The sequence below is a fragment of the Peromyscus leucopus genome, chromosome 22, assembly GCF_004664715.2.
Source record: "Peromyscus leucopus breed LL Stock chromosome 22, UCI_PerLeu_2.1, whole genome shotgun sequence".
NCBI classification, from domain to species: Eukaryota; Metazoa; Chordata; class Mammalia; order Rodentia; family Cricetidae; genus Peromyscus; species Peromyscus leucopus.
Genome location: NC_051081.1, coordinates 6,359,991 through 6,385,325, shown reverse-complemented (window position 1 = coordinate 6,385,325; position 25,335 = coordinate 6,359,991). Strand labels below are relative to the sequence as shown.

Below are 25,335 nucleotides of genomic sequence, written 5' to 3'. Positions count from 1 at the left end.
TCAAGTGCTGGGATGACAGATCCCAATCTGTCTTAGTTAGGATTTCTATTGCTGTGAAGAGACACCATGACCACGACAAGTCTTATAAAGAGAACATTCGATTGGGGTTGCTCACTCACAGGTCAGAGGTTTATTCTGTTATTATCATGGTGGGGCATGGCAGCATGTAGGCAGCATTGTGGTGAAAAGTAGCTGAGAGTCCTACATCTTGTAGGAAACAGGAAGTGGTCTGAGACACTTGGTGTTTTGAGCGTACATGATACCTCAAAGCACACCTCCACAGTGACACACTTCCTCCAACAATGCCACACCAGTCCAGCAGTGCTAACCTCCTTATAATGCTGCTCCCTTTAGGGGACATTTTCTTTTTAAGCATCACACTATCCTTGTCCCCTTCATAAAATAGGAATTAAACTCAGGGATTCATGCATTCTGGACACATATGCTTCCACCTGAGCTACATCCTGAGATCCTGTAATCTTTTTCTTTTTAATAGGATTTTAATTATCATTTTACTATATATGAATGTTTTTTTCTCCGTAATGCCTGTGTACAGAGTGTTTTCCTGGTGCCATGTAGACCAGAAAAGAGTCCGATTACCTTGAGCTGGAGTTAGAGGTGGTCCTGAGCCACCATGTGCATGCTGGGAAACAAACCCAGGCCCTTTGGAGGAACATCAAGTGCTGGTAACTACTGAGCCATGCAATGGCTGTAAGTGATCTGATTCTACTCATCCCCCAAATCTCTAGTTCTCCAACCATTTATGTTATAAGTCAGCAGTCAGATCTTTTATTTCATTTTTATTTAAATTATTTTATGGTATGCATATGGGTGTTTTGGCTGTATGTATATTTATGTACCATATGAATGTGTATAGTCTGAGAATGCCAGAAGACAGCATTGAATCCTCTGGAATTGGAGTTACTGGTCATTGAGTCTCCATGGGGTTATAAGGAATCAAACCTGAATTCTCTGGAAAAGCTGACAGTGCTCTTTAACCAGTTAGATATCAGTAAAATGTCAGAGATCTAAACAACAAAGTAGGTCTTGTTGCTATACACATTATTTATTCTCAAAACTGAAGTCTTGACAGTAAAGTTCCGTGTAAAATCAAGTCCCCCCAAGTCCACTGTTTTCCCTAGTTCTCTGTTGACACTGCTGTAACCATGCTTCAGTGCTTTAGATTCTCAAGTCTGTTATCACCTCAGGGCATTTCACCTCATTTTCCCTTTGCCAAGAATGGTCACCTCCCATGTGTCCCTTATTTCCTGTGTGTCACTGAATGAGGAAGCCCTGCTCTCACCACTTTAAAAACTCCAGCCATAAAGCCCGGAGTGTTGGGTTATATCTATAAACCTAGCATTTGGAAGTTAAGGCAGAAATACCAAGTTCATGGCTATCTAGATTACAAATGGCAGTAAAGGTCACCTGGGGTTACAGGATACCCTGTTTTAAATATAATAACCTGCAGCCTTAGTGTTGGGTCTAGCATTCATGGGGCCCAGTGAAGAGACTGTGAGACTTCCTTTCATGAAGATGTGAGATAAAGCCTCAGTTTCCTTTTGAGGTAACAATATGTTGAGCTACCCAATCTTTGAGACACATGCCATGAATAGCTGCATGAAGGAAGTGGAAGTAGCCAAAGAGAGAGATGTATGAGAAGTTGCAGAGAGAAAGAGCTGTATAAACCTTTAGAAACTGAAGCCCTGGGTGCCTGACACAGCTGCAAGTGTTGGTGTTTGTCCTGCATAGTTTTACACTTGGCCTAGTCTAATCTTTCCTTAATTCGTTGAAAGGAAAATGTATATTCTGTGCCATTGTGTTTTGGGTTTTTATGATCCCTATTTTGATATTTCATGAGGTCATAGTCAAAGATTGTCTTCTGTGTCAGAAGAATCTGTTGTCATTCAAATAGTGTTGGGACTGTCACATAATATGGGGATCTTTGAAATCAGACTAAATGCATTTTGCATCATGGTTTGACTATGAGCCTGCCATGACCTGTGTCAAAATGTTGAGGGTTGAATGAAAAATATGCCAGGTAGTATACTGAGTTTGAGCATTGTCTTTGGTGTGGGCCTTCATTGGTGACTTACAAAACCCTTATGCGAAGGAGCCTTTCTGGAGGAATATAATCTCACCACATTTCTTTGTTTTGTTGAAAGTGAGTAGCCCCCTTCCTTCTCATGGAGGCATGCCATCACCAACAGTAGAGATTCCATTCCTAAATAATATAAAGTAAAGTAGAAGCAATTACTTTTCCTCCCTAATCCATATTTCTTGCCTGATATTGTTATGTTTATATTTTTGGTGGATGGAATCTGGTTTTTGTACATGTAGCATTTGCTCTTGTGCTTAACAACCCACATCATGACTTTTGAACTTTGGCAGGTTTGTCATTTTTCAGAGCAAGAATGTATACATTCAAGAAATTAATAGTGATCTCCTGAATCACTGAATTGCAGGTGTGTAATATTGTCCCTACCTTTGTGTATGTTTTTACATTTTTAAATTATTTTCAGTGGCTGAAATTTTTGCCTAGATAGACAGACAGACAGACAGACAGACAAATAGATATGTACCACTTGTCTTCCTGTTATTTGCTGAAGGCAGAAGAGAGTATTCTATTTTGAGCTGGAGTTAGGAATAGTTACTAACATCCATTGAGTGTTGGGAACTGAGCTAGGACCTGTTCAAAAGCAACAGGTGATTTTATCTGTTGATCCATCTTCACATACTCCAACCCTTTGGTTGTTTGTTTTCCGGATTTAGGGTCAGCATTCACTTTACTAATGTTCTTGAGAATTCATTGATCTGTCAGTTAGTAACTTCTTAAAAATGCTTTCGTTCCTGGGAATTAATAGTCTTACAGTTCAATAGGGGTCACTCCAGGTTACAAGAATAGAACTGAAGTGAATGTTTAACTTTATGGAGGAATTTTTGTTTGAGACAGGGTCTTACTATGTACCTTTGGCTGTCCTGGCAATTTCTACATTAACCAGGCTTGGAAATCACAGAGTTTCATCTACTTTGCCTCCTGAGGTTTGAGATTGGAGGTGTTCACCACCACACCTATGTTTTCTATCCTTTCTTGAAGTTAATAATTTTGATAAAATTCTGCTGATGTATACTAAATAGTGTTACTCAGGTTGCATGTCTCTCTGTATAAATTCCTAGGCATTTCTCTTGCTGTGCCGTATTCTATTCTGTGGGCACTGGAATGGAAGGGTCATTCTCTTTTGATGTTTCCTTTTAAAATGAGTTGGTGACTGTATTTGATATTTATTGACCCATGTCACAGAATATTTTGAACACACAGAATTGTATAAATATATTCTCAATGAAGTGTATATTTATAATTCAGTCAATCTCATTTCAATTACAAACATATATGGGACATTTTAGGATGCGGTGACCTATGAGGATGTGCATGTGAACTTCACTCCTGAAGAGTGGGCTTTGCTGGATCCTTCCCAGAAGAGTCTCTACAAAAATGTGATGCTGGAAACCTATTGGAACCTCATTTCTATAGGTAAGAATGTGAGCTTTCTGTCAATTTTTAACTTAAGGGGACAAGCTTTTCTTGGAGATTGGTGCTCTTCTGTGATTTTGAATATGAAAGGGGAACAGTCGTGAATAAATCAGGCATGATACTAAGATTCATGCAAGATAGTAATTTCAAGTGTGCCTAATTTCCAGTAATGTGTCACTACATTTTCTCATACTGTGTTTTAGGGTTCAAATGGGAAGACGATAATATTGAAGAACATTGTCAGAGCTCTAGAAGAAATGGAAGGTAATTTTCACATGCAAGCTGATACATATGTATATTTAAAGAAATGTTAATGTACCCTGAACATTTAATGAAAAGCCACTGTGTAAGTAAGCATAGCTTTGTGATGATTATAAAATTGTCACAACACCATGTACTCCAATGTCAGGTAGCTGACCACTGTTTACTCAGCTTTCCTTTAAGTAGAAAACGAGAAAACAATGCCATAATAGATGTCACAGTTTCAATTATAGCCATGTAAGAGGCATGTTGTAGAACTGTCCATCTACTTACTGCCATACCATTCAGTTATCATATAAGGTATACATATTGATGAGGGGATTAGTGTATGTCCAAGATCTCTTATATGCAAAGCTTCCATATTAAAGCTAGTGTTACTCATATGCTTGTAGTGAGTGACTTAGCATAGTTTAGAGGAGCACTTTATGAGAGACCAGGAAGTTGCTGTGGTATGGAAACATTAATCCCTATTCCACGTCTTTTTTTTTTTTTTTTTTTTTGGTTTTTCGAGACAGGGTTTCTCTGTGTAGCTTTGTGCCTTTCCTGGAGTTCACTTGGTAGCCCAGGCTGGCCTCGAACTCACAGAGATCCGCCTGGCTCTGCCTCCCGAGTGCTGGGATTAAAGGCGTGTGCCACCAATGCCCGGCCCTATTCCACATCTTTATGGCATATAAAACGTGAGACTATGTGACTGTAATGTGAAAACGCTTTTTTTTAATTTTCCTATACAAGGTATGCCATCTGTCACTCTGGATACAAGGCATGTGAGCATAAGGGACATGCAAAGAAGCGTTGTACTTCTGTCTTTCGCAGAAAAGCTGGAAGATGCGTAGTAGTCCCATCTATGAGAAGACATGATGACTGTGATACAAGTTTACAATTAATTGGTTTTTCAACTTCAGAGGGAATTCATCAACAAACTCACACTGGAGAAAAACCTTATGAGTACCAGGAATATGGAAATTCATCTCTCTGTACTGGTTCACTGTGCACCTGTAGTGTGGCTCACAGTATAAGAAAATGTTGTGGATGCAATCAGTGTGGTAAAATTCTCAGTTCTTCAAGTTCTCTTCAAAGATGTGAAAAAACTCATGTGGGAAGAGAATATAATAAATGTGAATCATCTACTAAAGGCTTTAGCCATTACAGGCATCTCCAAACACATCAAACACTCAATAATGAAGAGGATCTCAATGAATATTATCAACATGATAAAACCTTTAGTTCTGATTCCTCTTTAAAAGTACACCAAAGAACTCATTTGGAAGGAAAACTTTATGAATCTAATCAAAGTTATAAAGCCTCTGAATGTCACAGTCTTCATCAAGTACATAGAATTCAAGCTAAAGAGAAAAAGTATGGATACTCTAAATGTGATAAATCCTTTGAATGCCCCACTAATCTTCAAATACATAATAGAAGTCATACTGGAGAGAAATCTTATGAATGTAATCAATGTGGCAAAGCCTTTGCATATAACAGTCATCTTCTCACTCATCTAAGAAGTCATACTGGAGAGAAACCCTATGAATGTAATCACTGTGGTAAAGCCTTTGCACGGAAGAAGAATCTTCTCTGTCATGAAAGAAGTCATACTGGAGAGAAACCCTATAAATGTAATCAGTGTGGTAAAGCCTTTGCAGAGAAGTATATGCTTCTCAGTCATGAAAGAATTCATACTGGAGAGAAACCCTATAAATGTAGTCAATGTGATAAAGCCTTTTCAAGGAAGAGTAATCTTCTCAACCATGAAAGAATTCATGCTGGAGAGAAACCCTTTGAATGTAATCACTGTGGTAAAGCCTTTGCACAGAAGAGTAATCTTCTCATTCATGAAAGAATTCATACTGGAGAGAGACCCTATGAATGTAATCTATGTGATAGAGCCTATGTATCAAAGAGTAGTCTTCACAGTCATGCAAGAAGTCATAATGGAGAGAGACCCTATGAATGTAAGCAATGTGGTAAAACTTTTGTACAGAAGAATAGTCTTCAAATTCATGAAAGAATTCATACTGGAGAAAAACCCTATGAATGTAATCAATGTGGTAAAGCCTTTGTCCAGAAAAGTACTCTTCACAGTCATGAAATAATTCATACTGATAAGAAACCCTATGAATGCAATGAATGTGGTAAAACCTTTGCAGAGAAGAAGAATCTTCTTGGTCATGAAAGAAACCATACTGGAGAGAAACCTTATGAGTGCAATCAATGTGGTAAAGCCTTTGCACTGAAGAAATATCTTCTCAGCCATGAAAGAATTCATAGTGGAGAGAAACCCTATGAATGTAATCAATGTGGTAAAGCATTTGCAACAAAGGGTTATCTTCTTAATCACAAAAGAATTCATACTAAATAGTACCATATGGATGTAATCAATATGGTAATTTAAGATGTGAGCTGCCATGTGAGTGCTAGAAACTGAACTGTGTTTTCTACAATAGGTACTTGCTGGAGTCCAATTCCATAGGGGTTCAGGTCCCAAAGAGGTAATCAGTTGTCACCAAAAGAAGGAGACTGCCATGATCTGAGCATGAGTCAGCATAGCTGCTGCTTTATTGAAAAAGGAATACAGCTTTTCTATGCTATAACTGAATATTAGTTTAGACTCAAGCAAGATTATAAGCAGACTTAATGATTCCAGGATAAAAGCAGGCATCAACCTTATCACAGCATTTTTCCTGAGACAAAAAGTGATAGTTTCACCAAGTATCTAAAGACCTTTCTGGATGTGAGCCCATTGTTTCCTTTCTTATCCCTGGGACCAGGTGTATCCAGTTAGTGCATCTTTAAGTTCTCTATTCTTGGTGTAATCGGGAACAAAATGGGCATTCTTGTGTGAGAATAGGCATATTTATCATGCTATGTGATTCCATGGTGATGGAGATTTTTCAATAATTTTTTTGAAGAGACTGCCTATGTATACATTCACATCCTCTACTGAAGCCTGCAAAAAAATATTTCCCTTAGGCAAAATGCATAAGGAGACTTCATAATATATAATGGGAATTATTAAATAATTTATTAAATAAATTATTAAATAAAGGTAAAGGTGCTGGTGAATTAAAAGATCTGCAATGTCAATATGCTCGTACTTGGCCAAACAGCAATGGTCACCGTGCAGTCCACGCCAGGTACTAAACTGCTAAACCATCTCTCGGCCCTTTATATTTCTTTTTAGATTCAGTTTATTCTTGTCTTTGTGAGTGCACATGCATAGTGTAGTTTGAAATCAGATAACAGCCTATGGTACTCAGTCCTTCCTTTCTACCATTTGGATCCTAAGGACCAAACCAGGTCCATCAATATTGGCTGCAAGCACATTTACCTGAGGAGGCATGCCATGATTTCCACTGAGCCCTGATATTTTTTTGCTAATCATTTTTTTGTGGGTTTTTTTTTGTTTGTTTTAAGAACAGTTTTGTGGCCTCATTCCCTTTGGGCTATACCTGACCTGACTCCAGATAGTTGGCATATACCTCTAATCCATCTTTTGTTTCTTGGTTACCTTTTGTTTTTCTTGTTGCCCTCTATGTGAATCTTGTCTGAGAGTCTCCCAAGGGTACAAGCCTATGGAAAAACTTAGTTCAGGAAAGCCAGAAAACTGATGAATCGAGGCATTTCCACTTGGCTTTGTATTGTGAGCTTCTTTCAGGTTGTTGAACATATGGAAATCAACTGGCTAAAGTGTAAGTATTGAGAAAATAAAAATGCCCTGAGTGAAGGGAAAGTGCTTCAGTCCTGAGAGGCTGGATCCCCCTGCATCTGTGAAAGGCTAGATTAATTCTTAAGTGCCTCTGAGTTTTCCTTCAGTGGTCCAGTCCCAGGTGTACCCACACACCCTCACCTTGACAATTGGTGTCCAACATGACATTGACCCCTGTTGTGTGGCTTGAAGAAGGACAAATGATCTGCTGAAGAAGGACAGAGGAGCTGACCATCTTAACAGGAAGCGCCCTCAGGGTAAGGGGACTCGAAGATCTGCAGGTCATGGGGAATTTAAACTCCCCATCTCAGGAGCAACAAAATGTATATTTGCTAAAATGCTTATCAAAAGAAAAAGTGGTAACTATACAATTTTTAAAGCTAGAAATAGAATGATTCCTGAGACAGGAAGTAAATCAGAGAAAAAGACCTTTATCAATAGAGAAAAGGGAAAGAAAGAAAAAAGAAAATCCTTCCCAATAGAGAAGAGGAAAGGAAAGGAAATAAAAGGAAAGTTCGCAATAGAAAAGGGTGAAATGGTTAATCAAGAGAAAAGGATTTTCCCTATAAAAAGATGAAAAATATTGAAACTAGGCCTAAAGATTAAAAGGCCCCATAAAACAAAAATAAAGAAAAAAGCCTCTTCCCAGTAGAAAGAGAGGAAGAAATAGCTCTTTCCAATATAAGAAATTGAGGATAGCTAAAACTCTGAGCTCTTTCTGCCTGTCAGCTCTTTCACAGATCTGCCTGCCAGCACAGAGTGGCAGCATCTGAATTACAAAAAATCAACAGATGAGGCGCTTCACTGCTGCAGCCTGAACAAGCACAGCAAGCCCAGAGCTTAGAATTGTGTTGTCTGTTTGCTTAACTTTGGTTTATATGTTTTTTTTTTTTTATTTTTCTCTCAGACCAGGAATAATTCACTATTAAAGATCCGTTCATGGAAAACGTTTTCTGTTTTTCCTTAATGGTGGGAATAACTCATTATTAGTAGTCCCTTCATGGGAGAAAGAGGAAGTTTAAACGGGCCCAACTTCTGGTGAGAACAGTTGTGGTCAGGACATGGAATGCTAAGTTGATGGTGTTTGAATTCCCAGAGATATTAATCATTCAGTGTATAGAGGATGTTCTCTTCTTTTGATTGTCTAATAAGTGTTAGGATGAATGTTTGATTTTCATTGTAGATAAACTAAAAGAACAGGATTTGTAATTTTAAGCTATATATTGGATATGCACTTGTCTGTTTATCATTACTGAGAGTTTGGCTCTTTAAGTTTCTTTCTAGAAATTCTTGGTTAAATTCTTTAAAATATTAAAACCTCAAACAGATTGAGTTGTTAGCTTATTAAATAATGTGGTTGCTAGGATAAAAACTCATAGAAAATAATCTCTTACTGATAAAGAGTTTTTAAAATTATTTATCCACTAAACAAAATACAGGTAAATTGTTTGATCCACACTGTTAATTATTGGCAAGTTGCATTAATGTGTTACTTGGGATCTATAAAAAAAGGATCAGTCTTTTTAAGATTTTATAAAAGTACTCCAGACTATTGCCTAAAATTACCTCTTAAAATTCTATAGAGATTGTCTTTAATGCTATTATAGATAGCTTGTGTAAAAAAAAAAAAAAAAGGACTATGCAGATAAAGACTGGTGATAGAATTGGTCAATTATTATTGCTTCCATATCTTAAAGGCAAAGTGGCAACTATATGTAGAACTGGAGGCTTTGGAAGTACTGGAAAAAAAGGTGTGTTGGCAAACAGTCATCAATGATAAAAGGCCTAAATTAAAAGTAAAATTAAATGGGATTGAAATTGAAGGATTATTGGATTCTGATACTGATGTGTCTGTAATTTCAAAAGAATCCTGGGATCTCAACTGGCCTTTACAAGAAATCTCCACTCAATTTGTAGGCATTACAACCTTATATCAAGTAAAAAAGAGTGTAGAGTGGATTAAATGTGTAGGGCCTGAAGGACAAGTTGAAATGTTAAAGCTTTATGTGGCTGATATAGCCATGAATTTGTTACAACAATGGGAAGCTCAAATTAATATTCCTACACTGAAGTAGCTTTTAAAATGATGTTTAAAATCGGGATATATTCCTGGAAAGAGTATTGGGAAGAATTATAAGTGAAAGTCACAGGCTAAGGAATTCATAAACTGTCCTGCTCGTTCTTTTTACAAGTTCCTTTACCTGCAGGAACTCATCCTAAAGGTACACAAAGGAATGAAATTTGGCAAATGGATGTATTCCATGTAGTAGATTTTTGAAAATTAAAATATGTTCATGATATCCTTGACACTTTTTCTGGGTTCCAATGGGCATCTCCCTTAAGTTCTGAAAAGGCAGATTCTATAATTACACATTTATTAGAAACAATGGTTGTAATAAACATACAGCACAAATTAAGACTGATAATGCCCCAGCTTATTTTTCCAGTAATATAAAACTTTTTTTTGCATGTTACAACATAAACCATGTTACTAGGATACCATATAGGACAAGCAATTGTTGAAAGATCTAATCACACTATAAAATAGATGCTAAACAGAAGGGGAATATGAGGACCATCAGGCATAATGCCTTACTAACTTTAAATGTTTTTAAATGCTAATGAAACAGGAACAACAGTGAGTTATGAAAAGAATTGCTGAATCAAGTAGGCCCATGTATTATAAATGTTTTAACATCAAAATAGTTCAGGGAATGTGAAGGCAATATGAAGGCCTAGACTTGACCATACAGACTCCATCTTAGGGAAGGACCACCATCTTAGACCACCTGGTTATTGGAGGCTGTACTCAGTTCCAGGAAGATTCTCAGGAATGTGCCATGACTGCTTGAACAGAAATTCTAGAAGCATCCAATTAAGAAATTGGTCAGTAAAGTTTAAAAGATCAAGATAGTCCTGCAGATATCCTATCTGCAGTTTATGGCCCTTACAGATATCCAGATAATCCTGTCAACAGATTGTGGTTCCACGCCAAAAGTTTAACCCAATAGTTTCAAATGTGGTTTGTTGTTGAATGTCTAGACCAATAGTTTCAAAAAATCGCCTTGCACTATATCCCTTTTACCCAATCTCAAAACGCCAAGGCATGTAATTCCCAGCTTGTGGATTTTTCCTTTAAAAACCCTCCTACCCCTGAGCCCCTGGCTGCTGCCTCCATCTGCTGAGTCAGAGCATAGAGTAATGGTCTGTGTTTGAACCTGAAAATAAAAAGACCCATGTGTGCTTGCATCAGAAACCGGCTCCTTGGTGGTCTCTAGGGGATGTGAGACATGGGCACAACATTTGGTTCGTTGTCTGGGAACCCGCCCCCCATCCCCTGACTCTGGACTGGAGGGTCTGCCTGTCTGTCTTGTCTGTCTGTGTTTAGTTTCATGCATACCTAAGTCAGTGATTGTGGTCGGGAATGGTTAAGGTCAGATGTGCCAGAGAATTGTGATCACAAGGAGCTAGATGTTCCAGACTCCTACAGTGGGGATAGAGAGCCCCACATCTGTTTGATCTGCATGGCATTTGGATGCACAAGTGTGTCCCTCCCACATGGCAGCAAGCCATCATTCTGTTTGACCCTCCGCTTTCAGTCTCATTGGGGCAAGCTTTCCTCTTGTGTCCTTGGTGTCCTGTGGTGTGTGTTTCTATGTATCTGTGTTTCTGACTGCGACAAACGCTATAGGACAGACACTTCTCTGGACTTATTCTTAACTTATTACTGAGATGTTAACACAGATGGTCATAATCTTTTGGTTTTGATTAAAAAGTCTAAACTTGTCACCTCTTGCAGATCAGAATGCCTGGCACTCAATGTTTGCTGGCCTCCCAAGGGAACCTTCCACCTAGCCCTTATTGGGGCAGTAGAGGAGATTGTCTTCAGACCATGAGTGGGGCACTCCAACCAAGTGTCCTACATAGTGGCCTGGAGGGACCTGCTAGAGGACCCCCCTTCCTAGGTTAAACCATTCTTGCCCCTACAGGTTAAGGTCATGACTGCTGCTGAGAAAGACGTAGCCTCCAAGGCCCCTTCAGCTCCTAAGCCGGAGGTCCTTGAAGGAGGCAGCACAAAGAAAGAGATCTTTCCTCTGCCCCACCTCCTGTTATGCCCCCAATCCTGGTGCAGCCATCCCACTACCAGTCCTCCCACCCCCCGTCAATCCAGCTGGGTCCTCCTCCTCTGTCCCTGAATGCTCCCTCCCCTGGGGCAAGAAAGGGACCGGCTCACGGGATGCATAGTTGTAGGAGAGATACCCCTAATCCTGGCACAACAGTCCTTCACCTTAGGGCAGCACTAGGATGGGAATCATATCACACCACTACTGACATTTTGCCACTAGTGATCTTTACAATTGGAGAGCCCCAAATGCAATCTTCTCAGAAAATTCTAAGGAACTGATTACCTTCTTTGAAACAACTCTCTTCACCCACCTCCCCACATGGGACGACTGTAGGCCGTTTTTTCAGATCCACTTCATGATGGAGGAGAGAGACTGCATACAGACCAAGGCCTGGAAGCTGGTTACAAGTGCTACTGGAGAGCCTACAGCTAACCAAGCTCTCATAGATGTGGCTTTCCCCTTGATTCACCCAGTGTGGGACTATAACATAGCTGGAGATAGGGAGAGACTCCTGGTCTATCGCCAGACTCTGTTGGCAGGTCTCAAGGCAGCCACAAGGTGACTTGCAAATCAGAGTAGGGTCTACAATGTTAGACAGGGAGCAGATGAAAGCCCAGCATTGTTCCTGGAGCGCCTCCAGAAGGCCTTAAGAAGGTATACGCCTTATGATTCTGAGTCCCAGGAAAATGCCCCTGCAATGATCCTGGCCTTCATTAACCAGTCAGCTCCAGATATCACGAGAAAGCTACAGTGGCTGAAACGCCCCAGAGAAAAAAGCATTAGGGATTAAGTAGAGGTGGCTGAGAAAGTGTATAATTGAAGAGATAGTGAGGAGAAGAAGGAAATCAAAAGGGAGTGGTGCAAGAATTGGCACCTCACTGCTGTGCAGCTGGCTGCTACTGCAGAACGAGAAGAGTGCCAAAGGAGACTGCAGTGCCTTATGTTGGAGAGGAGGATATAAAAAACAGAGGTAAGAAAGAAAGGCCCCAGGTGGGAAAGAATCAATGAGCATACTGTAAAGAGGTAGGGCACTGGGCCAAAGAATGCTGCCAAAAGTCAGTAAAATATGGATAGTGATTAGGGAAGACAGGGTTCGGCCCCCTTCCCTGAGCCTAGGGTAACACTTAAGAGTGGAGGGGAGACCAATTGACTTCATGGTGGACACGGGAGTTCAGAACTCAGTGCTGCTGAGGGCTAATGACCCATGACTATAGACAAAATTCTAAATGGTCTTATTAAATAAGAAACAGCCAAATATAGAGTTAAACCCAAAGAGATCAGAGCACTAACCAAGAGCCAAGACTACCTTTAGCTTACCACTCACTACCGTCCTTCCTCTGAGAGAGAGAGACCTTCTTCCTTGTGGTATTTTAATTGTGCTGAAATATGATTTTATTTGTACATTAATAAATAAAGTTTGCCTGGAGATCAGAGGTCATTAGTGAGCCAGGAATAGAAGTCAGGTGGTGGTAGCCCATGCCCTTAATCTGATCACATGGCAGGCAGAGTCTCTGTGTGGTCAAGGACACAGCCAAGCATGGTGACCCTTGAGTTTTTAATCCCAGTACCAACCATAGAGACCAGGAGATCTGTATAGACAGGCAGTGATGAGGAAAGTCATGTGGCTGGGCTTACAGCCAATGAGAAGGCAGAACAGAAAAGCAATAAAACACAAGACACACAGGAAGAAGGTCTCTCAGGGGAAGGATGACAGCAAGTGGTAAGCTAAAGGTTGTCTTGGCTCTTTGCTAGTGCTCTGATCTCTTGGGCTTTAACTCTGAAAAAAAAATTCTGGGCTACATGCTGCTTTGATGGAAGCATAAACCCACTGCTTCCTAGAGTTGATGGGAGCATGGTTCCCAGAGCTGGCTGTAAACATAGTTTTGCAATGTTGGGAAGCTAAGATGGGCAGAAATGCTGCAGTTTAAAGCAATAGATTCACAATAAGACAGATTCAGATGGGATAAACCTCTAAACGGTTTACAATGTGTGTAAAAATGTACGTAGGCTTGGAAGAGAAGAAAAAGTAATATATGCAGTTATATATAGAAATAGATAGTTTGAAAAAATAAAGTCTTCAAAGAGAAAGTAAAAGTAATATAAAAACTAAGCCACATAAAAATGGATATCACACAGAGAATCTGGATTGTGTTGTCTCTGGGATTTTTAACTATGGAGAGACATTTGATTGTAACGGCTGCTGAGTTAAACCAATATGTATATTTTAAAGATACCTTGACTTCAAAATTTGGATGTAAGGATATATTGCTTTGGAAAGGAGGCTCTGCTTTTGTTTCCACAGAAAGCAAAGGCTATGGATTTGTTCCAGATTAAGATACATCAGGTTTGACCAGCCAAGACCCCCTGAAGTTCTCTGATGACACCATGGCCCAGATGATCCAACATCCAGAACAGTTTCAAGGCAATTGACTCAGACAATACAGCCTCACGGACTACCTAAAATAAAAATCTTAAAATTTTCTTTATGTACCCATAAGAATACAGTGCCCTCATCCAGCAGGAAGTAGTATGAAAAGCTACGCCCAAATTCCCAAATATACCAAGCTGGCTTTGGAGATGGAATTGGCTCACTCCTTCTCTAAACCCAAGCATATTTGCATATAAAAAAAGTTGATCAGAAGAGTGCTCTGGTGTGCAACAGAGGAAAACCAATATTTTTATTTAAAGCAAGGCGATTATAAATGCAATCTCTTTCTAAAGAAGAAAAGGGGATAGTGTAGACATGGAAGGATGAAAGGTTATATTAACAAACCTACTTTTAGAGAACAGCAACTTGTTCAGAAATGTTTTACATTGCTATGATTTTAGTTTATTGATACAAGTTTAAACTTAATTTTGTTATACTGTATATATATTTCTACTCTTGTTTGAAGTATTATGTTTATGCAACTCATTTAGATTGTAATGGATAGTTTAAAAATACAGATTAATAACTTGTCTTCTATAATAGTCAAACTTATAGTCATGTTAAGTTTTTTAGGTATACATAGATATAATTCAATTAGGTAGGTAATCTTCAAACACTTCAAAGACCTACAGAATATGGCATTTAAAATGTTTTAAAAATTTAGACTTTCTGGACGGTGAGACATGTCTGCTCCTGGCTGCAATGATTTACTTCAGAGAGGAGGATGGGCATCGAAGACACTCTATATAGAGTTTATCTTCTTCTTAACAAAAATAGCCATTTGGGCAAGAAACTTTTTTTCTGGACTGCTTGATTGATTGGACATGCAGGACTCATAGGAAGGTGACCACTGAACTTTGCTTGACAAAATGGTCCTTCAGGTTCCTGCTTGACAGAGGAAACTGCCAGACATTCTACAGGACACAGAAGTGACTGAAAGACCTGTAGGCTGAAGACAGATGCCCCAACTTTACAGAGGAACTTTGGATGACTGTCCAGGCTACCAGCTGTCTCTCTCTACTCTTGCAAGACTTCCGAAAGTTGTTTGCATCCTTCTCCTGTTTCTCAGGTAATATTATATCCTTCTGAGGTCTTTGATGTAATTGAAGACTAGATAGTTATAATTTCCTTAGTTATGATAAAAGATAAGTTAGATATGAAACCTTAGACTCACAAATATAAGATAGATAGGATATCTTCTTTAATTTTGCCAAATACAAATAGACTAGATATTATAACTGTAATTCTTGCTTGATAATTGTTTTGTCATATGTAATTTACTATGTTAAAGTTAAAGCCTTCCTTTTTGAAAAAAAGAAAAGGGGAAGTGCTGTGGGATGTCTGTATGCTCTGAATGTGTTACTGATTCATTGATAAATAAAATGCTGATTGGCCAGTAGCCAGGCAGGAAGTATAGTGTAAGAGATATAAGGAGAGAGAAAAATTCTGGGAAGTAGAAGGCTGAGTCAGGAGTTGCCAACCAGACACAGAGGAAGCCAGATGTAGAAGTACCGGTAAGCCACAAGCCATGTGGCAACTTAGAGATTAATAGAAACGGGTTAATTTAATATATAAGAACTAGATAACAAAAAAACCTGCCATGGCCATATAGTTTATAAGTAATATAAGTCTCTGTGTGTTTACTTGGGTCCAAGCACCTGAGGACTGGCGGGTGAGAGGGATTTGTCCTGACTTTGGGCCCGAGCAGGACTGGAGAAAACTCCAGCTACCCATGACAGACAAAAAGACTTGGGTTCAGAGTGCCACCAGAGTCATACCTTATTCATGGACTACCCAAAGAACAGTAGACTTGGGAATGGGCCAGGTAAACCATTCATTCCTGGTAATTCCAGAATGCCTATACACCTTGTTAGGCCATGATTTACTGACCAAAATGAAAGCTCAGATATATTTCTCTAATGAAGGAGCCAAATTGCTTAATGAAAAGGGGAAACCCATCCATGTACTGGTGACCAGTAGTTTGACTGAAGAGTACAGGCTACATCAGGTAGCCACTGAGCCTGACTTGTAGCTAGACAAATGGCTACAGGAATTTTTATTGGCCTTGACTGAGTCTGCCCATACCCCATTCCCCTAGAGGTCAAAAAGGGCATCACACTACATAGCAGGAGGCTACTGAACTTAGGTGTCCTCAGGCCTGTGCAGTGAGCCTGGAACACACTCCTGTTGCCCATTAAGCAGCCTCATACCAATGATTACAGACCAGTCCAGGACTTGAGGGATATCAACAAGAGGGTGATTGACATACACCCCACAGTGCCTAACTCATACAGCCTACTCAGCTCATTGCCCTCAGACCAGCAATGTTATACTGTCCTGGACTTAAAGATGCCTTTTTCAGTCTGCCTCTGGCCCCTAAAAGCCAACAGTTCTTCACCTTTGAATGACATGACCCAGAGGTCAGGATCAGTGGCCAGCTGACATGGACCAGACTGCCACAAGGATTCAAGAACTCCCCCACCATTTTTGATTAAGCTTTGCGTGAAGACCTGGGTGAGTACAGGATGCCCCATTGACTGACACAGAAGTGACCTGGTATGCTAACAACAGCAGCTTTATGAAGGATGGTCAGAGGTATGTGGGGGCGGCAGTCACCACTGCACAGGAAGTAATATGGGTGGAACTGATGCTAACTGGGATGTCTGCCCAGTGGGCAGAGCTGATAGCCCTAACTAAGGCATTAGAACTGGGGCAAGGGTGGAAGGTTAATGTCTATATTGACAGTATGCTTTTGTCACAGCACATGTCCCTGGGGCAATATACAAAGAATGGGGACTACTAACCACAGAAGGAAAAAATTACTAAAAATATAGACAAGATCCTGGCCCTCCTTAAAGCCCTATGGCTACTCAAGAAATGGGCACTCATTCATTGCCTGGGGCACCAGAAAGGTGATGGACCTACTGCCAGGGGCTACAGTCTGGCTGACAAAACGGCCCAGCAGGTGGCACTCCAGACTGAGATAGTCTTTGCACATGTACTGGTGGACCCAGGAACACCTAATCTGCTGGAAAGTTCTGAGTATACTAAGGAAGACATTGTCTGGATTAAGACTCTCCCTATGACTCAGTGTCTACATGGGTGGTGGAGGACTGCAGACAGTAAAATCATCCTGCCTAAACATCTGGGAGAGAGGCTATTCAACAAGATCCACTGATCCTCTCATATGGGAACATGGAGAATGCAGGACTTGGTTAGATAGTTGGGAATAAAAATCAGAGATGCACTACAAAAAATTGTAAATAATGTCACCAACTGCAAGTCTTGCCAGCTCACCAACACAGTGACCAACCCCCAAAATCCAGGAACCAGGCTCAGGGGCAAGAAACCAGGGGAAATAGACTTCACTGAGGTAAAATCTGGAAAGTATGGCTACAGCTGTTTATGAGTGTTTACAGATTCATTTTTCTGGATGGACTGAAGCAAACTCCACAAATTATAAAATAGCACAAGAACCTCCTAGATGATATCTTACCCAGGTATGTTTTCCCAACTAATAGGGTCAGACAATGGACTAGTTTTTGTGTCCCAGATACCAGGTGTGGAATTGGGTATATGTGAAAAGGCACTGTCAGGGGCCATTGCAGTTTACGTGGAAGGGACCCTACATTGTTCTGCTGATCATGCCCACTGCCATCAAGGGTGACTACATGGCTACCTGGATCTATTATACCCACACCAGGCCAGCTGATCCTTTCACACCCAGGGAAGATTACTGGGGCAAAGGATGCAAAGCTTCAAGGGATCCAGACAACCCTCTCAAGCTCTGGGTGTGACACAGGCAGTAACATGGCTCCTGATGATTCTACCCACCAGGACTGATCTGTGGGCAATCCACACATGCCTTGGAATCAGACCTGGATGGTTGTGAATGCTGAGACAGGAGCCATTGCTAACAGCATCTCTTCAACACCCCCATCCCACCCCCATACACACATAGTTCCTTAGTGGATTTATGTGACCTAGTAGGGGAAAACTGAAACCCATTCAACCAGGAACCATTTCCAGGATACAGTTGCAATTCCCTAAGTCTGCCTACTGTGCCACCTGGGGGTGTGAGTCCATGGGATGGATTAAATGGACACATCCTATACGGGGAGATCTAATTACAGTAGCCTGTGCAGGAGACATGAAAGCACTGGGGACAAGAGTATGAACTATTGGGCCAGCAGCAAGTTGACTGTGGACCATGTTATGAGAAGGATCACTTCCCCGAATACCCATAGGCCACCAGCAGGGGGCACTGCAACTCATTAGTCATCAAATTCACTGACCAAGGAAAGAAAACAGACGGGACAACCGGTGAAACTTGGGGACTGAGGCTTTACTGCACATTCAAACACCATTATAGGTGGTGATAGGGCCTAATCAGATAATAAACCCATCATCAGCCACCAAACCCCAAATCCCTGGAAAGTATGGTAAGTCTTGACACCCCACAACCATCAGATATGTCAGTGTTTTTTGGCCTCCAGGACCCTAGTAACCAGCCCAACTGCAACCAAGGGAGGAGATCCTCTTCAGGAGCTCCTCAATCAGTCATTTCTGGTTCTAAACTCCACCTAACTTGACTGCATCTTGTTGGTTCTACTATGATATAGCCTCCTGCCCTCCCTCATATTATGAAGGAATTGCCCTTGTGGTTAACTATACTGAAGTCACTGATCCTAACCAGTGCTTCTGTCAGTCCAAGGCATCGCTGACCCTTCAGCAAGACATAGACCAGGGCCTCTGTGTAGAGACAGTCCTCCAAGGGCAACAAACTCTTTGTAACCAAACCCTTGTACTCCCAAACTCCCAGCTTTATCTGAATCCCCACAGTGATGCATGGTGGGCCTGTTCCATGGATTTAACACCCTGCATTCATACCCAGGTTCTCAAAAATACAAAAGGCTTTGTTTGATGGTACTGCTTGTCCCAAAGCTAATTTACCATACAGAAGAAGAGCTACTCTACAAGTTAGAAACTGCATCCCCAAAATGTATTAAGAGAGAGCCCATGGCAGCTCTCACTCTGAGTATCCTGCTGGGAGCCAGCCTGGCTAGTTTAAGAACTGGGACAGCACCCCTGATCACTCAGAGCCAGCACTATTCCAGCTTACATTCTGCCATAGATATAGATATAGAGAGATAGAGATAGAGAGATAGAGATAGAGATAGATATAGAAAGGTTAGAAAACTCCATCTCCCATCTCTAAGAGTCTCTTGACATTCTTAGCTGAGGTTGTAATGCAGAACAGACAGGGCTTAGATTTGATCTTCCTTCAGCAAGGAGGACTGTGTGCAGCTCTGGGCAAGGAATGCTGCTTCTATGTAGACCACTTAGGAGTAGTCAAGGAATCTATGGCAAACGTAAGAGAAGGACTGGCTAAGAGAAAGGGAGAGAATGAGGTCAGCCAAGTGCTGTGGAATGGTCTGTATGTCAAATCTGTTGCTCTGATTGGTCAATAAATAAAACACTGATTGGCCAGTGGCCAGGCAGGAGGAAGTATATGCAGGACAAGGAGGAGAATAATTCTGGGAAGTGGAAGGCTGAGTCAGAGAAACTGCCAGCTGCCACCATGACAAGCCGCATGTGAAGACACTGGTAAGCCACAAGCCACGTGGCAAGGTATAGATTTATAGAAATGGATTAATTTAAGCTACAAGAACAATTAGCAAGAAGCCTGCCACGGCCATACAATTTGTAAGCAATATAAGTCTCTGTGTTTACTTGGTTGGGTCTGAGCAGCTGTGGGACTGGCGGGTGGCGGAGATTTGTCCTAACTGTGGGCAAGGCAGGAAAACTCTAGCTACAGCCAAGGATGATTTGAGTCCTGGTTTAATTCATCCCCATGGTTAACTACCTTGATTTCTACCCGGTTAAGACCCCTCCTCATATTAGTTTTGCTTCTCAGCTTTGGGCCTTGCATATTGAACAAATTAGTACAATTCATGAAAAAAGTCTAGGAACTATTCAATTAATGTTAATGAGATCCCAATACTAACTGCTGTTAGTAGAAACCAGGGAGGCCTTGGTGGAGTTATGGGACATGACAGTTCCATGATTGGGACCCTCAGGGTCCAGTCAGAGGGGGGGAATATGAAGGCAATATGAAAGCCTAGACTTGACTTTACAGACTCCATCTTAGGGAAGGACCACCATCTTAGATCTCCTGGTGACTGGAGGTTGTACTCAGTTCCAGGAAGATTCTCAGAAATGTGCCTTAACTACTTGAACAGATACCCTAGAAGCAGCCAATTAAGAAATAGGGTAGTAAAGTTTAACAAGATCCAGACATTCCTGCAGATATCCTGTCTGTGATTTATGGCCCTTGCAGATATCCAGATAATCTTATCAGTGGGTTACATTTCCACACCAAAAGTCTAACCCAATAGTTTCAAAAAAATCACCTTGCCCCATATCCCTTTTACTCAATCTCAAAATGCCAAGGAATGTAATTCCCAGCTTGTGGATTTTTTTTTCCCTTTAGAAACCCTCCTATCCCTGAGCCCCTGGCCACTACTGCATTTCCCTCCATCTGCTTAGTTGGAGCATAGGGTGGTGGTCAAGGTTCAAACCTGAAAATAAAAAGCCCTTGTGTGCTTGCATGGGAAACTGGCTCCTTGGTAGTCTCTGGGTGATTTGAGACATGGATACAACAGGAAAGTGTTAAGTTAGGGTTGACGTTATGATTATGTTTTCACAGGAGATAATAAATTGTGGATCCCATCAAACTTCATAAAAATTCACAAGAGCAAGTGACATCTCCAAGATACTTCAGAAGCAGAGATATCTCTGTCAAACTTGATGCACAGGAGACTTTTGGTGCAAACAACTAATCCTCTCACCTGGGCACAGCTTATGAATTTGTGTGACAAAGGAGAGACAATACTTCACATGATTCACAAGCCTCTAAATGCTACAAACTTATTTCTTGCCATGCTCTCCATGGCGATAGTGCAGGTAAAAGGGATGGATCATAATTATTGGGCTTTTATCCCCAATACTTCAATTAACATAGCAGTAAGTTGGGGAGATATGAATATTCCTGTAGTGGTTAATGAATCTTCTTGGCTACCTGGGCCTTATGACAACTGAGGTCCTCCTCAGTCAACAGAGGAGGGTAAAATGATTGACAATTAGACTGTTGGAGTATATTTGCATGAGAAATAGAATTCAGTGCTTAAATATAACCTCTCAAGTATGGCTATCCATAGACAGTACTACCTAAGATTATCTTAATAATCTTATATGCTTTGTGCATTTCATTTTAAAGGACAGGAGATTAATGCTACTAGTTCTGTAAGTCTACTGTCCTGTGAGATGAGGGTTACCAACAACATATCTGACTGGGTACATTGGCAACAATGTAAGAGTGAGAAACCTTGAAACCTTGAGTGCTAATTAATATCTCCTGAGGAGACATCATTGACTGGAGTTCTTACGGCTCCCCTCAAGGAAAATATTCCCACATAGAACTAAGATGGAAACTGTATAATTTGAATGGAACGGTGGAAATCAGTGCTTCTGCTAATGAACCTATTTGGTGGCATGGAGTTGGAATGGCAAGTCCTCTTCTGCAGTTTGGCAATAGAATTCAGACTGACCGGTGGAAATTGGCAAGTGCTTTCTACCCTCTTAAGGTGTGAGAAAGAAAATGAAACATTAAGGATGATAAGTACACTCTGTCTTTTAGACTAAATCAAAGCCATCCTTTTATGGCATATGTACCATTACTGTAGATGCTAACATGGACCATGAGAGACTAGTTCCCATGATCAGCTTAGAGTAATACAAGGAATGACTCACAGTAGTGAGGGATAGGAAACTCTTTTATCTGAGGGTAATTAGGAATAAGTTTTAATCTATCTACGACTAGTGAAATAAGGAAACATACATGCTTTCTGATGTTAACTTTCTCTTTTACTTGATATTACAATTGGTCTCTGACTCTGTCTCCACACTTCTAAATATATTCACTGTTGAATATAGCTACATATCTTTACATACATACATCTTTTCACATGGCTACACATCTTTCTTTTACATACATTTCTCTTCTACACCTTTTCCATACAGCTTCATTTTTCTTGCCTCCACACAGTTACAAATCTCTACACAGCCACAGATAAACATTTCATTTATGTAGATCTGTCACCATACAGAGCTTTACACAATTCCTCTACCTAACAGCAGCTCTTACACACAGCTCTCTCACGCTCACATATCCCTCTTTTACATTATTCACTCATTCTACTCACTCACTCTTTCACCCATTCATTCCTTCACACTTCTCTCATGCTTCTTCATCTCTCACCTCGCACACACACACTTCACTCAGACTCAGCAGCAGCTCTCACACAGCTCTACACTGCCATTTCTCTCCACACCACCACTGCTGCTCTCTCACAGCCAAACTCTGGACAAGTATAAGTTACATTTTCAGGGTTCTACCCATTCTCACAACACAAGATAATGTCACATAGTTTCTCTTAGACTAGTAATGTCACATTGACCCATGCAGGTAGCTCTAAGTTGGTGAGGGATCCCAGACAGTAAGTCAACATTTGGCTGAACATTGAGCCTGTAGCATTAACTGAGGCTGGGATTACATGCAAAAGTCAATTACTGAGAAAGTTATGTCTGTCTGAAGTTGCTTCAAGCTCTGAACTTGAATAAGCAAAATAACACCTGGAAGAATGACCTATATTTGTCTGTAGGGGCAACCAGCCTGCTTTGAATCTGCTCTGAAGTCTAAAAGCCGTCTATATAAAAGGCTGTCCTAGTAAATGAAAATCCTATGTCAGTCTGAGTAATGTAAAATATCCTAGTATTGTTTCTATACATCAAAATTATGCAGCTGAAACAGAAATCATAACCTTATCATCCACAACTATAAGTGTGCCCAAAGATGGAATATATTCTTAAGATAAACACACAAGCAGGGAGAAAACACCCATAGCTGTTTTTAGGAAAGAAATGCAGTTGCACATGAGAAAAATTACAGACAGGAGCAATAGGTCAAACACATTCAGTAACTCCATGGCTTTGTCAAGTGGGGCTTCCTACTAGGGAGTTATATGTCTGGTGGTTCAACTTGTCAAACAGTAGTTGTCATCTCTTCTATACTCCCATGGTCCTTGGTAAGTTGCTACTGAAAGGGCCTGTACAATGGTACCCTAATAATTACAGCATCACTTGTAAATGATGCACCCTTCATACTTGTGTTAATTCTAGTATGCTTTTAAATTTGACCTTTGAAAGTTTATATATTCTTAGAGCAAGACCAGCAATCTGGATACCAGTGGAGTTGTCAAGGCCTTGGCAAGACTCTCCTGTGATTATCCTGGTACAGAAGTGTTAGAATTCTGCCCTCACTCCTGCTGCATGACGGCACATGCACAGTTCAGGAGTTAAGCAAAGGGTCTTGCATCTTACATCACCAGTGTGTACTGGTGACTACGTGAGTGGTCACTCAATTAGTGCATGCATGGTGTAGCTCTGTAGGCCCCCCTGTGCCTTAAAGAGCCATGACTCGGACCCCACCCTCTCTCTCTCTCTCTCTCTCTCTCTCTCTCTCTCTCTCTCTCTCTCTCTGTTCTGTTTCCTCTTCCCCCCACCATCTTTCCCTCTCTCTTTCTCTCTCCTTTCTCAGGCCTGGTTCTTTTGTCCCATCCCCCCCTCCCCACTTCCTCCTAATAAAGCTCTGCTACTAAGTAGTCATGGCCATGGACGTGACCTTCTTGCACAGTAACCAGTGCTGTTTATCATTCATTTCAGAAAGAATATTAAAGAACATGTTGAATGGTTGGACTGGTTGTTGGAGTTATTATGGGAATCATTGCATTGATAGCTACAGCAGCATCAGCTGGAGTGCCACTTCATAAAGAAATCCAAACCACTGAATTCATTAGAGACTGGCATAAACATTCAGAAGAACTTCAGACTGAAACAAAATAAGATTGATAATGAGATAGTAAATGAATTAGCTGGGTTAAGGCAAGCTATTGTTTTGTTAGGTGATCAGTTAGAAATTTTGAAGGAGCAGATAAAATTAAAATGTGATTGGAATGTTTCTTATTGTATCACACACTTAAGATTAAATGAAAGCTAGTATGACTGGGATAAGTTTAAGATGTATTTGTTGGGTCACCCTAATTGTTCTCTAATGGTTTGTGATTTACAGAAAGAAATTAAAGAAACTTGCAAAAAAGTTACATGATGCAATAAATGGACACTATGGAAAGTGTAGCAGATACCAATGCCTCATTCAATCCTATGGATCACTTTAATAAATTTCTTATCCTAGCAGGTGTTGCTCTTATTCTAACAATAGTAACTTTATTGGCCTTAACATGTGTTTTGGTCTACTTATGTAAGGTTGTAAGACAAATAGTTTTTAAAATGTCTGTATTTACTTTGAGGCTACATAGCCTCCCAAATAACTTTTATAAAGAAAGGAGAATCTGTGGCAGCATTCCTGCTGGGCTATACCTGGCCTGACTCCAGAAAGTTAGCACCTACCTCTAATTCATATTTTTGTTCTCTTGTTGCCCTCTATGTGAATCTTGTCTGAGAGTCTTGCTTATGCAAAAACTTGGTTCAGGAAAGCCGGAAAACTGGTACCTGATGAACTGAGAAATTTGCACTTGGCATTGTATTGTTGTGAGCTTCTTTCAGGTTGTTTTGAACATATGGAAATCAACTGGCTGAAGTGTAAGTATTGAGAAAAATAAAAAATGCCCTGGGTGAAGGGAAAGTGCTTCAGTCCTGAGAGGCTGGATCCCCCTGCAGCTGAGAAAGGCTAGATTCATTCTTAAGGTCTCTGAGTTTTCATTCAGTGGTTCAGTCTCATGTGAACCCATACAACTTTGTCCCAACACAGGCTCATGAAGTTTAAGCTGACCTTGAACTCATATCCTTTCTGTTTCCACCTCCAATTACTGGGATGACAGGTTTCACTACCATGCTCTGTTTATGCAGAGGCCTTGTGTGTGCTAAGAAGGCATTATATCCAATGAATGCCATCTGATATGAAAACATTGATGTAGCTGAGTTGTTTATATGCAGGTCTACACTGAGACCTTGTCCCAAAAACAAACAAAAAGTGCAGATAAATAAAAAAATCATTAGAAGAAATTTTGTGTGTATTTTGAGACTGAATCTGTCTCAGTTGCCTAGGCTGGCCTAGAACTAACAGTGTAGCCCTTGACTCCTGCCCTTTGGCTTCAGCTGCCTAAGTACCTGGAGAACAGGGCTGGACTAGGGAGTGAGTAAG

General features: G+C 40.6%; 1 protein-coding gene and 1 long non-coding RNA gene across 2 annotated transcripts in view; both read left to right on the top strand.

Annotated features, from left to right (window-relative positions):
* The window catches only part of LOC114688357 (gastrula zinc finger protein XlCGF57.1-like), a 49,115-nt gene extending 39,972 nt beyond the window's left edge, over nt 1-9,143 (top strand). Inside the window, exons 2-4 of the mRNA XM_028862952.2 lie at nt 3,406-3,532; nt 3,736-3,796; nt 4,526-9,143. Of these exons, the coding sequence (XP_028718785.1) occupies nt 3,406-3,532; nt 3,736-3,796; nt 4,526-6,152 (1,815 nt within the window). The 3' untranslated portion in view covers nt 6,153-9,143. The remainder of the gene's footprint in view (nt 1-3,405; nt 3,533-3,735; nt 3,797-4,525) is intronic.
* Nucleotides 9,144-19,799: 10,656 nt separating this feature from the next.
* On the top strand, nt 19,800-24,308 carry LOC119086422. Its single transcript, XR_005089705.1, has 2 exons — nt 19,800-21,020; nt 23,838-24,308. It is a non-coding gene; the product is annotated as an uncharacterized LOC119086422 (long non-coding RNA).
* The last annotated feature ends 1,027 nt before the right edge of the window (nt 24,309-25,335 follow it).